At 35.7% G+C, this 14265-nt stretch overlaps 1 protein-coding gene across 1 annotated transcript; it reads right to left on the bottom strand.

Annotated features, from left to right (window-relative positions):
• Positions 1–11892: 11892 nt before the first annotated feature.
• LOC131045446 (hydroxycinnamoyltransferase 1-like) lies at positions 11893–13844 on the bottom strand. Its single transcript, XM_059208307.1, has 4 exons — positions 13694–13844; positions 13439–13557; positions 12296–12740; positions 11893–12059 (listed from the first exon to the last, which is right to left on the bottom strand). Exons 1-4 carry the CDS (start codon positions 13842–13844, stop codon positions 11893–11895), a joined length of 882 nt encoding a protein of 293 aa, XP_059064290.1.
• Between the last annotated feature and the right edge of the window lie 421 nt (positions 13845–14265).

The raw sequence follows: 14265 nt of genomic DNA, 5'->3' as shown, positions 1-14265 counted from the left end.
AAAGACCCGAAGCCCCAAAAGAGACCGGGCCCAAAATAGGGCCAGGGACCAGGGCGCTGGGCGCCATGGTCTTGGGGGACCAGGGCACTGGACTCCCTAGTCCTGAAGGACCAGGGTGCTAGGTGCCATGGTCCCACCTCCAGGGGCAGCAGGGTGCAAGGAGGATCAGGCCAGGGTGCTGAAAAATGCAGTTTTTGGTGTTATAAGCAAGTTTCGGGGTCTCCATTCAGGTTCCGTGTTGCATCGCCATCGTGAAGACCCAAATGCAGTCAAAACTACAAGTGTCACAATTTTAGGACGCTACATTTAGCCCCCACTTTAGCAGGAGTATAAGCGTACGCTCATACTTCCAGTAAAGTACAAGGAAACAACATTGAAAAACTTTCACCACGTCAAGGAGGCAAGATACACCAAGCCCCCAGTGGACTAAGGATCTTACGACTTCGATTGACAAAGTAAAAGGGAAGATCACGAGGGAGAACCATGACTGTCAGTAGTAAGGTTCCCTCACTATGAGTCATGCAAGAAAGATATCAAAAATTTACAAGGCAAAGCTAAATTTGTCAAGAAATTTTCAAGTATCTTGAAAAGATATGAACGGGATGTATGCCCCCCTACGTTAAAGCGATCGCACACGCCTCACCGGGGGTGATTTCTTTAAGGTAGTGATACATATAAGAAATGAGAAAGGAGCACGTTATCACAAGGATTTAGCCCCCAAGTATGAGATAAGCCCAAGGATAATAGACACAAAACATAAAGCACAAGGTGACTTCGCTTTCCTCGGGGTCAGTATGCTGTATGATAATTCATGTATATCATATGTATGTATGTATGCATAATTGTTCTTCATTCCCCAATCAAGGAAGGTCACCTAGAAGAAGGGAACACATGTGGCTTTTGAGTCAACATGAGAGAGACCAAAAGAGATCTCAATGTTTTGCATCATCCTCAAGTAGACAACACTAAGGACAACAAATAGAAGAATGAGAATAACACATAGAAGAAGTAACAAAAGAGAGGAGGAGAGAGTCTGCTATGCTAATGAAACTAGTCTAGCACGTCATCTACCCCCCGATCTTGCTGATCAATATTTTGGGAAGGTAGGAAACACGCTAGAGGAGGAACATCCAACACAGTAGATGGAGCTATCACAAGATCCAAACAAGGGCTATGTTCATGTTCCGAGCCACGTTGTTCTTGTCTAGGAGCTAGGATAAGTGCTTTAGAAAATGCGTTAGATAGATGGTTATCAACATCAACATATTCATATTCACTATCAGAATGAACAGGAGTAACATTTTCATCATGAATAACATTTTCATCTATATCATCATCAAGATTTATAAAAATAGGATCTTTAACTCACACAGGGTCAAGACCATCATGCATCTTATGTTTAGGAGATTTCGGCTCAATCGTCGGTTGAGGAGAAAATGGAATAATATTAGCTGAAGGTGTTTTTGGAGATTGCAAAGTTTGAGAAGCAGTTGCCTGAGCTCTAAGACGACGCTTTCGTTGGCATTCACGTGCAGAACGATTCCGTCTAGTCTTAGTAGGAAGTTGAGGAGATTGAGGAGGAGGAATGTTCTCATCCTTATCACTTGGGTGTTTAGGTTGTGGTCTCTTAGGTTGAATAATAGGAGAAGAGGAAGGTCTCTTCTCTCCATAAGAGGAAGGAGGAGGAACTGCTCCATATAAGGGAGGAATATTTGGTTTAGGAAGGAGACCAAGTCCATCATGACGAGGAGGGATAGGTCTACTTTTAGGAAGTTTATTAATCATAGGCATAGTCACATCCATAGGGATGGGTTGGGAATCTTCTTGAGGAAAGACATTAGTTTTATCTTTCAAAGGAAGAACTTCCTTCTCAAGAACGATAGGAATGTCAAGTTTGGGTGTTCTAGGTTCACTTAGAGATAGGATCATATCTTTTTTCCACTTTTGATAAGATTTAAAAAGATGATCACTTCGCGGAGGAAGAGATTGGAATTGTTTAGGCCAAAAGTAATCAATAGGAACGCTAGAAGTTCTTTCAGCTGGTTTAAAGAGACTATCATTGACAGTAACAACTTCACCATTATGAGGAAATTTCAAACACTTGTGAATAGGAGAAGCAATAGCTTTCATGTAAGATAGCCAAGGATAGCCTAGCTTCACACAAAATTGTTCGGATGATGGAATAATAGCAAAGTCCACATCAAGGGATTTGTTATGGACCTCAATAGGTAATGTAATAAAACCAATTGCAGGAGAAGAAAATGCATCAAATAGTTTCACAACCACATTTGTTTCATCATAGATCACTTGATTCAATTGCAAAGTAAAAAGAAATTCTTCAGTAATGATATTAACCATGCAAGAAGGATCAATAAGCACTCCACGACAAGGTGTATTCTTGACTTTTGCAACTATATATAAAGGACCATCAAGTGCCCTGATAGTTTCACTAGAAATAAAGGTGATGGAAGGTTCTTTAGGGATTTTCTGTTGCTCTACAAAGTTAATCACATTCGGAGTCATAGACACAAGATCATCAGGTGAGACAGAGGAATCAATAGTATCAATCGCATTAGAGGTATGAGAAGGCAATGGATCAGTAAAAATCTGAAGATTTTGGTTAGGAGGAGCTACAGATGTGTTGCCTTTATCATTCACACCAGAAACAGAGATAGTATTATTATCAATCAAATCTTGAATTTTACCCTTTAAAGCAAAACATTTTTCAGTATCATGCCCAGGATGACGATGAAATTGACAAAAAGATTTGCTATCAAAATAGGGTGAATTAATCTTTGCAGGATCTATTTGCCTTATAGGAGGAAGAGTAAGCACATTTTGTTCCAATAACTTATTCATAATACTATGCAATGATTCGTTTAAAGGAGTAAACTTTCTTTCTCTCTTGAAAAACTTAGAAATAGGAGGCACACCTGATGCTGCATTCACATTGTTGTTGATGATGTTTTCATTAAATTTAATGGACTCTCTGTTCGGTTTAAACTTCCCAAATGGTTGTTGACTACTATCACCCTTATCACTCGGAGCCATAGGATTTGCTTGTTCCATTTGACTCACAGTCAGTTGATAATTGTGAAGAGTTGCGCACAACTATTGGAAAGAAGTAAACTCAGAAAACAGGAGTTTTTCTCTAATGTCTTTTTGTAAATTAGAAATAAAGATTCTTTGAATGTCATTGTCAGGCACTGGAAAAGAAATTTGAGCATACAAATGCTTATATCTACCAATGAAATCAGTCGCTTTTTCTTTAACACCTTGTTTACAATGCATTAAATCAATCAAAGTAACCTTAGGACTTATATTGTTTTGAAATTGTTGAATAAAAGCATTTGCAAGTTGTTCGAAAGAAGTAATAGAATAGGAAGGCAACGAGCAATACCATTGTAGGGCTTTATCTCTTAATGTTCTAGTAAACAGTTTTGCAAGCAACCTTTGGTCATAAGCAAAATCGGTACATATTGTTTGAAATGTCTTAACATGTGTTAGAGGATCACCCTTACCATTATAAAGCTCCAAATGCAGAATTTCAACATGTTTAGGGGGAATAGCTCGAACAATGTCAAGAGAAAGTGGGCTCGCAACATCAAATGTGGGCACACTAAACTTAGATTGATTCATAGAGGCAATTTGTTGCTGTAAAGAAGAGACAGTTTGTGCAAGATTGTTAATGGTCGCTTCAGTCGAAGAGTTCATATTAGACGTGTTAGATTGTGATGGAGGTATTATGTTGTTGAAAGAAGGTATTGATTGACAGTAAGGTGGTGGGACACTATGATAGTTAGTCATAGGAGATGATTGGAAAGGAGGAACACTACAAGGAGGAATGGAATGATTAAACGAATTGCCCCCTTGCGTCATGTTCATTTGTGGTGATATAATAGGAACACTCATTGAAGGAATGAATGAAGAAGTTGGATTGAATGAAGGCAGAGGGTTTATTGAAGAAGAAGGATTGCCCCCATGATTAGTGATCATAGGAGGAATGTCTTGTATTGAAGTAGTCATTATGTTTGATGTAAAAGTAGGTATATTAGCAATAGGAGTTGTCAAAGGAATAGAATGATTAACTTGAGTAGGAGGTTGTGTATAACCTAAGGTTTCGGCACAACTCTTCATAGGCATCACATTTGAATCCACAATGTGTGCAATACCACGCAAAATATCAATTCCATTCGTATCACTTTGAACCATACGTTTTAGACCCTCAATTAATGAAAGAGCTTGACTATCAAGGTATTCTTGAGACATCCATTGTCGAAAATCATCAAATTGGTTATCCAATTTTGAAAGTTGTTCTTTAAAAACCTCATAGAGAGCTTCTTCATCATTAAGAGGATTAGAGGAATTACCCATGTCCTCGTTAAAAAGGCCATTCAAATTAGGTTCCATCTCCTCGGTAATTACACCTTGGAAAGACTTAATTCTAAGGCTTCGTCTAACGGGAATAGTGTAAGTAGGGCTTATTGTTGTAAAATTCATACACTAAAGAAAGAGAGAAGATTTTGAATTTTAGAGGTAGCAAATTTCAATAAGATCAGCCAATCTCCTAGATTTAAGTTGTTAAATGCAATCAGGACAATCTCCCGAAATTTCGGAAAAAATGTCCGGGACCGTGGCGAACGGAGTGCACACGATCCTCGCAACTTTTTTTGAAATTTTCAGGGATGAAAGTTATGATGATTTTAAAGCTAATCTGAAAAAATTGAGTGATTTTACGATCTCTAGGTAGGCCAAATTAAAGTTGAAATCTCAAAATTGAACCCTACCAAGATTGTTGAAAAAATGCAAAATTTGAATTTTGAAAAAGAGAGGGAAACTGAAATTTTGAATTTTATGATTTTAGAGGGAATACCAAAAGCAATGCAAGTTTCGAAATTTAAAAGTTGACTCGATTTCATGCAAAATTCGAATTTTGAAAATGGAAATCAAAGTTGTTGCAATTAAACACTTAATTTCAAAAGTCACAAACTATAAAAATTTGAATAAAACACTGAAATTTTGAATGAATGCTAACACACTTTTCAGATTTAAGACTGTAAGAAACACAATTTGGATACAAATTTCAATTTCAACAATTTTTGAATGATTAGAAGCCTCAATCCAAGCAATCGCTAGACCAACTTTGACTTTAATTTTGAAGGTGTTAAATTTGATAAAATCAGCCAAAATTCTGGATTTTAGCAAAAAAATACAGTAAGATCTAGCTCCCAAAATTTCAGAAAAAATGTCGGGGACGATGGCGCTTGGGGTGCACATGGTCCTCGCAACTTTTTTCCAAATTTTCAGGGATGAAAGATATTGTGATTTTGTTGCGGAATCCAAAGTTACAGCCGATTTGGAGATGTTTTGATCAGTGAAATTATCAGTCAAAGGTTGAATCGAGAAGGTCTTAAAAATTAGGGTTTTGACATTTAACCACTTAATTTTTGGAATTAAAGCACAAATATGAATTGACAATTTGCAATAGAAGGGTAGATCTGAAACAAGCATTAACAATTAAACATTTCACAAGTTTAATTACTTAAAAGAAAATTTTAGGGTTTTTATGCAATTAGCCTCTAAAATTTGCAAAAGATCAAACATGGAAATGTAATTAAGGAAACAAAATTTTCAGATCTAACCATGAATAATCAGAATGAGGATGTTCACGTGGGGTTCACCAAAATGTAAAGCGGAAAAATCAAACCCTAGTTGTTCTCCCCTCCCCAACTCCAAGGAGAGAGAAGGGGGAGTCACTAGGGTTGATGGTTTTCACTTAGGAGAGACTTTACATTCAAAAGAGGGGTTGAAACCCACAAGATCCAATCCCATGCAATGCAAGATTGGATTCTATATGAGTTTCAAGGGTTAAGACATCAAGGATACCCTCTTTTGTAAAGAAATGTGGATAGAATGATTGAACTAGGAATGCATGTAAAGTAAGAAAGATTCGCTTATAAACAGAGATAGGGATATGGGATGAAGCTGCGGACCTGGAATTAGCAGTAAAATGTTGAGACTGTGCTGTTCTGCAAATTTGAGCAAAAGTTGACGGGACGATGGCACCCGGCATGCACACGGTCCTTCGAAAAATCCGCGAAACGAAGGGGGATCTGTTCGTCTCTGCACAAGGATTCCAGATCTTCAATTATAGCCGCGTACAGCCGCGTACCTGCAACCTACACACAGAAAAGAGAGGACGATTGGGGGGTTAGGGATGAGGGGTTTTCCTTTAGGTCAAACCTCGGTTTTGGAATTAACCAAGAAATGAGAATGCTATAAATTTAAATGTTTCTAATGTAAACAAGTACTGATACCTTGTTGTAAGAATGTTTGTATTCTTACATGCGAAGGTGTAAATGTTGTTGTATGTTGTAAGTTGTAAGTGATCTCCTCTTCAATGGTTGAATCCTTGTCTTGAATGCAACACTTAGCCTTGAATGGAGACTTAGAATGATTAATTGCTTGAAGGAATGCTTGAATGCTTGAATGTTTGAATATCGCTTCCGCCTTTTTTCCATCTCCTCAAAAATGAGAGAGGAAATGCAGTTTTTATACTTGTCAATTAGGGTTGAAAGACTGATTTTCCCGACCTTAGGCCGACCAAGAAATATTATTTTCCAATTTGCAAACTTAAAGACCCGAAGCCCCAAAAGAGACCGGGCCCAAAATAGGGCCAGGGACTAGGGCGCTGGGCGCCATGGTCCTGGGGGACCAGGGCATTGGGCACCCTAGTCCTGAAGGACCAGGGCACTGGACGCCATGGTCCCACCTCCAGGGGCAGCAGGGTGCAAGGAGGATCAGGCCAGGGTGCTGAAAAATGCAGTTTTTGGTGTTATAAGCAAGTTTCGGGGTCTCCATTCAGGTTCCGTGTTGCATCGCCATCGTGAAGACCCAAATGCAGTCAAAATTGCAAGTGTCGCAATTTTAGGATGCTACACCTTGCTCTAGCTTACTCCAACTCCTCACTTCACCCATCTACACATTTCTCAATCCTTGGCTTACTGGACATTCAACTTATTGTTTTTAGTGTGCATTAGGCAGTTCCAACATGGTCATGTAGGGGTAGCAAGGTTTTATTCAAGATTGACAACCAACTTAGTTTAAGGCTCATATCCCTTAGCTTACTCAATACACCAACCAAAAGTCAAAATCTCCAACTGAGGCTATGCATTGTCCAAGGTTCCATATGATACTTATCTCACTATTTTGGAATGATTTCCTAAGGTTTCATAAGCCCCAAACTCCTCCTTATAATTGGGTTTATGTATTTTGACAAAAACAGTCAAATGTGTGTTATGCAGTCAAAAGGGCTACTAGCCCGTGGAGGGGTAATTGGCACTTTTTTTCTTATCCTACTCTACGATGGGTATTCCCTCCCTCAAACTTGATTTGGATGGTATCTTAGGGATATATTCTCATATATTTTTATGTTTTAGACCACTGTTAATGCAGAATGAGGATTGTCCACTTTTTGTGGCACTTTTGTAGGGTTTGGAAGGGTTTAGACCCAAACACATTGGGAAGTCATTGCATCTCCACTAATCAAGCCTCCAAATTGGCTTAGAACTTCTGCCACACCAAAATGAAGCCTTCCCCTACTACTGCCCTGCAATCATTAGGCCAAACACTTGGCAAACAACTGGAAAAACATGTATATGACTGTCATAACCCTGTCACTGTTAGTTCACTGTTAAGTCTGCACTTTTAAAACATTAATACTTCACTCCAAACACTTCATGGCATGGAACAACATCAAGACACTCATAAAATTCCCTGTAGCAATGAGTTTGAAGAGTTTTCACAACTTGAAAGGTACTTTGAGAAACTTGTTACACACAATACTAATAAATTCACAAAAACAATGAAGTCACTATTTTGCTTAAAAATTGAGAATGCTGAACAAGAACAAGTTGCTTTAACCAGCCAAAGTGACCATCAACACCCTTGGCCATAGGTCTAGACCTCTAACTCATACATTTATTCACTCCAAATTGCTTTTGGGTGCAAATTTTGAGTTTTGATCATGCTACTAGCCGAGTAATCAATACTTGCCTAGTATTCACTCAAATCCTTCTTCCAAACACAACTATGGCCCAAAATGAAGCATATGTACACTATATACATGCGTACCAACTCATCTAAATCCATTTTGTTGGATCCTAGACCTGGATTAGTCAAGTTGTGGCATTTTCCAACTCCAAACCCTTGATAGGGCAGTGAGTACACAAAATGGAAGGAATTTTATTACACCAACTTGCAAAAGAAAATTAGTATAATTATCACTTTGGGAGCATTAAATAATCAATAGGAATACTTCCCAGATGGTACAGTATAGACACAAGTGCTCCAGTACGGGTTGTTACTCCAAGGAAGGAAAAACCATATAAAAGAACCAGAATTTTATCTTTCTTATTCAATTTCCTTAATCATTACAATCACCAACCTTTCTCAAAGAAAAGAGAGGTATTTTTATAGTCCAACAAGTTATTTATCAATCCCAGTATGGAGATGAGGCTTCCACAACTTCATTTTGAAAGAAAAGTAAAAAAATGACAACTTTTACAAGCCCAAATGACAACATTTCTTGCTCCAAAAGGCATTTTTGATAATCTAACCTTATCAACTTCTATAAACACCTTAGACATGCTTAAAAGCACTTTTCAAACATTTTTCAATTCTTTGGAAAGCATTAGAAGACCTTTTTGGCAATTTTGCACATTTTTGCCAAAAATTGTCAACTCAAAGCCTGAAAGACAAAACTTGACCTCTTGAGCCCAAAATGAGATCAAAACCACTAAAAAAGACACACAACAACCTAAAACAACATTATAAACTTGACACAAGTCATTACAAACAGGAAAGCATTAAATACTCAAAAAGGGGAGTTTTTCTAAACTAGGTGCTCCTGCACCACTAGGATTGACCATTTGGAACAAAACACACAATGGCTCACATCAATAGGGTTATACAACAACACCTAACCAAGGGGGTATAACAACATATGACATAATGATAACTCAACCAGAATTGCAACGAAATGAAGCTTGACTGCAAATACCATTTACACAAAATCCTAATACAGACAATCTTTTCTTGAAACAGCCAAAAGCATAAAATACTTGCAATTAAAGATTTTTCCAGAAAATAAGAAAATACAACTATATTAATACAAGGAAATCAATATTGTCATTTGTCCAATAAGGTTAAATAAAATCACATAAAAATTAACACACTAATTATATGTTCATGATTAATTTACAAACAAACCCGATTAGATTATATCAATAATCTAAATTAAATTCCAAATTAAAAATATATATAATAATATAATAAAATTACATATATATATATTCATCGAATATAATATCATATAATTATATCACATTAAAAATATATAATAAAATGAAGATTTAATTTTGCAATAACTTTTATTTCCAAAATAACTATGAAATAACTTTATTTCCAAAATAACATAATTAAAACCACAGAAAATACTATACATATAATATTATTATTATTTTTTTTTACATATTAAAAACTTTTCTGGTTATTTCATGTTCTTGGCTATACTTCATATCAAGGTCGGTGCTTCTAAAATTTAATCATCCAGAATAATACAACTTGCTAGACTATGATCTATCTTTTTAATCATTACCAAGTACATGACTGCTAGTGATAGAGAAATCTAGTGACAAAGCCATGTTATCTTTTTTATATTAGTTTCTTCTTTATCCCTTGGGTGCATTCTTCCTTGGATCGATCGATCCTCGCATTCTTCTCTCCTTTTTAGAATTCCTCTTTTTATTATTTCTTGTATTTTATAGATGACATATAGTATTGAGATAACCTTTTACATTGAGTTCTCTTTCGCTTTGGTGACTCAAATTCTAGTTTGTTTGTTATGTGATTGTGTGTATGTGTTATCCATTTTCTTGTCTATATATCTTTATGTTTAACATATTCTAACCCTACCATCTTAGGAGTTTTTATTTTGTAACATTGTTGCCTTGTGCAGATTTTTCTTTTTGATGGATTTATTTTGTATGTCTTCAATTTGGAGGAATGCTTCCTTAGTTTGAAGATTTTTATGCTTCCTCTATAGTATCCTTTGGAATCATAATGTCATTTTATGTTCACTATATGCCCTTTAACATGAATATTCATGTTGATTCATAATCCCACTAAAGTGGGGGAAAAATGTGGAGTCAAAAATTGCATATCTCTTTGCAATTCCACCTACAGTTTTGTAGCCACTTTAGTGTCCATTCTCCTACCATATGAGTAGTCTCATTTTATCCTTTTGATAATCTTTTTCCCTCTTAGGATTCTTAAGACACCTTTTCAGTAGTTTCATTTTAGTGTCATTTTTTTATTAATGATGTGTTTCTCTTGCCACTTGTCATTTTTTAGCATGATTCATCTAGACACTAGTGCACTGTGCAGATGTTCGTGCACCACACATTCATCCTATGACATATCAATGTTCATATGTCAATTCTACATATTTTGACACTTGTTAGCTACCTTGGTCAGTGGAAATGGCTCAAAATATTTCGAAGTGGCTCACAACTATCTTTTTCCCTCCTATTCTCTCTTTTAAATCCATCTTCTCTACATTTAATCTCTCTAGATTCTGGACAATCTCTCTAGTTTCTTTAGGCAATCTCTCTAGCTCTCTCTTGTTCTCTTGGCTCTCATACATTTCTCTTTCTCTCTTCCATTTGCTACATTAGTCTCTTGTTTTCTACAATAGTCTCAAGCTATCACACTAATTTCTTTGCATCTATCTTGGCTTTCTCAAGCATATCAAGTAATATCAATCTATTTATCTTGTCTTTGAGTATCCTGGGATTTATCACATCCCTCATCTATCAAATCATTTATCTATTCTATTTACATTTTTATCTATCTATCCATCTATCTAGTTGTTATGGACGTGGAAACAACAAAATAGGGATTTGACCGAGGCAATATCCCAAATAGCTTCAACATTTTTCCTATTATGTATGTGTGTAGGTTTCTTGAAGGCATTCAACTACAGAGAGGTTTTTGTATTTATTTATTGTTCATTTATTCTATAAATCTTTATTATACTTCTTTGTATCTCTATTATATATAATATTTGTTGGTATATTTTTTATTCTAGGTTTTGAAGGTTAGTCAAAATACAAAGTTGGCTCTTTGTGTTTCTGAGTCTTTTCTATTTGTGATCCATATGAAACTATAACATGTTGCATAGACATTTGTCCATCCTTGACCAAGACACTTAGATTTGGACAGAAGACTCTCTATCATCTATTTATTAGATATCTTTTCTAGTTTCACTAGTTGGAAATATCTAAATGTATGTTGTGAAATTGGCTCTCAGAGGAACATAGTTCTTCCCTCTATAGGGTCACTTTTGCACCATTACAGCAAGAAAGATAATACATTCAATGTTTAGGTTTACATAAGACATAATAAAAGATAGGAAACATGGAGTACTTTCTTTGTCAAATGAGAACTCACGTGGTGATGAGGAGGATTCAAATTCCTTATGTACACAATTTTGAATAGGTAACAAAGAACATACATACATACATACATACATACATATTAAATTTAAGAAACTATTTAAAGAAGAAATAAATAAAATCTTTGAAACTTCCATGTATTGGATGCTCTTTATTTAGCAATATAAGACTAATGTATCATCACAAGTTAATTTCAGACATCAATGGATTAACAAAAGCCTGTCAATGCATATATTTTTATAGTAGATTGACTAGAACATAAAGACAATCATCATACATATAGAAATTGGCTCTACATAAATAGTCATCCAGATACACTCAAAATTACTGGCAATAACAACCCGCTCTCTAAATAATAACTTGAGGTGCCAAATGTCTAGAATTGATAAAGTAATTTTCTGAATCGATCCATACGATCACTTCGTAAGGTCATCTCTATTATTAGGCTTCCATCATCTTCAGAGTTGGGCTTAATAAAACAATACCCTTCTGGTGCATTTTTTTGTACTCCCATGAATAAAGGTTTCCCCTGACCGAAATTCGCTGCATATATAGGTAAATGAGCCCAATTATTGATAACCATGTTAGGGTATAATATTTTACGCTCACTTATTTCAATCCTTAAATTAGGATTTAATTCTAGGTAGTCTAACTGAGAGCGAATGTATTGGTCATCCATCTTTCTTACCTCCTCTTGAATTATTTCAGCAATATATGAAATGATTGGAACACTATTTTTTCTGAAATTTCAATTGGAGAAGTATGAAATATAGCATTACCAAAATACCCACAAGGTAGAACGGGATGGACTCGCTCTCGTCCATTTATGGGAATGTATAGTTTGGTTTCTTGTTGTTTGAGTAGATTTCCAGAAATGCAAGCACATTTCCAAATGTGGGCTGACAATGCTATGAATGTTGTGAAAGCCTCCTTACTTGAGTTCTCCCTAGCCTTTTCTTTTAGGCAATTTAATTGTTCTTTTGTAAGCCTGAACCGTTTGAGTGAGTGTTGGAAAAGGTAGGCGCAGTCTAAATGAGGAAAGAAAGTTTCAGGACGATTTCGCGCTTGAAGCAAAGTACGATCAAGATACGGATGTACCATCACATCTAACCCGTGAGCCAAGTCACACCATGTATTAACAAAATGTAAGGAAGACATGCCATCTGCTATTATATGATTGATTGCGACTCCTATGGCAACACCTCCACATCTGAACTTAGTCACCTGTAATCAAAACACATATATGATCAATATATCCATAAAATCTAATAGAAGATGGACATGGGAATTAGCACCGCGCGCGCTATCATTAAAATTCTTAGTGATGTTAATGAATTAAATTCAATTATAAATTTAATTATAAATATCATAATTCAATAATCAAATATGAATTATAAATTATTTGTGCTTTGAAGAGTGTTTTTATAAATGTTTGGTCATATTTAAAATGTTTAGTAAGTAAAACTAAAACAAAAGAAAACAGATAAGTTCAATAACAAATATATTAAAAAATAAAAAAAAATTCAATTCTAATTTTATATAATAAATTTAATCAAAGTGTAATTAAAATTTCAACAATAAATACCAATTGAGAAAAAATGTATATCAAATCTTTTACATTGCTTATTACATAATAAAAAATTACTAAATATACATTGATATTAAACATTATTCAGATCTAAAACTAAACATACAATTTACACAAAAGTTAGAGAGATAGTTTGAGCTTCATAAAAAGAGCCTATGACGAGTAAATGCTTCGCCACAATTAAAGACAAAACTTGATACTTTACTATTGTATTTATCATTATCTATCATAAACTGAATCTAAGTTTACTTGACACTCACGATCGAACACCAAATTAAAGCCTGCGAAACCCACAGTAACTAATAGTTTGTAAACATAAGATAAGAGTGGCTACCTGATAAAGCAGCAATGGGAGTGATGTAATGCTCTGGGTGCAGTCGACAGTGATTGCTAATGATGACAGCTTTGAAACTGAAGAAAAATCTCCCAAGTCCTCAATATTAGAATCCGTGACTGCTTCCACAAACAATACGCCCTCACTATTGCAATTGATAGCGAACCCTCTACTGGTGTCATTCTTTAATCTTCCCGACAAAGGATAGAAATATACCAACACCTTAGAAAGCGCCTCTCAATCTCTGCCACACACAGATATCGGGCTCTTCAATCGACCTATAAATGTATGTGGTGCATGCATAGCATTTAGTTAAAATCAAATCAGCATTTGACAACCAGATCTCCTCACTGGAAGTATCGCGTGCAGGCCGAACAAGTACTGAATTTGTTATGGTTACATCCATTTCTTTTTCAAAGTTAACAGAAATGGGAAAAACAAAGATATTTATAGTGTTCAATCTCATGTTACCGGAAATGTTAAAAATAAATTAAAAAATGTAAAATCTCACATTTTTAACGTTACCAGAAAGCGTTGAACGTTAGTTTTGGAATGCTTCTTCCACAACCATAAGGCAAAACCTTACAGTCAACACACAAAGATAACAAAAGGTGACCAGCATGAATAATGCAGCAGACTGTGGAAAAGTGACACCATGAAAAGAATGAATAGCATTCTCTTTCTGAATTCTTACAATTATGGAAAAGCATTTTGCTCGGAAAAGAGCGACAAAATATGAGAGGTGGTGCTGCGTAAAGATGGAACAGTTGGAAACACAAATTTTTTTTTGGGTCCCTGTTTTGGAGGCTACATCCTTTTTTGGGGGT

This window comes from Cryptomeria japonica, chromosome 7, assembly GCF_030272615.1.
Source record: "Cryptomeria japonica chromosome 7, Sugi_1.0, whole genome shotgun sequence".
Lineage (NCBI taxonomy): Eukaryota > Viridiplantae > Streptophyta > Pinopsida > Cupressales > Cupressaceae > Cryptomeria > Cryptomeria japonica.
The sequence above is the reverse complement of the archived record's forward strand: the minus strand, read 5'-3'. Positions and strand labels throughout refer to the sequence as shown.

Bases quoted from the DNA above. Each gene is read 5' to 3' on its own strand.
- LOC131045446 (XM_059208307.1), bottom strand. From the start codon at position 13,844: ATGGATGTAACCATAACAAATTCAGTACTTGTTCGGCCTGCACGCGAT. The intron at 12,741-13,438 runs GTAGCCACTCTT...TTTTGATTACAG, and splicing joins TCCCATTGCTGCTTTATCAG to GTGACTAAGTTCAGATGTGG. The intron at 12,060-12,295 runs GTAATGCTATAT...CTATATATGCAG, and splicing joins TCTACCTTGTGGGTATTTTG to CGAATTTCGGTCAGGGGAAA.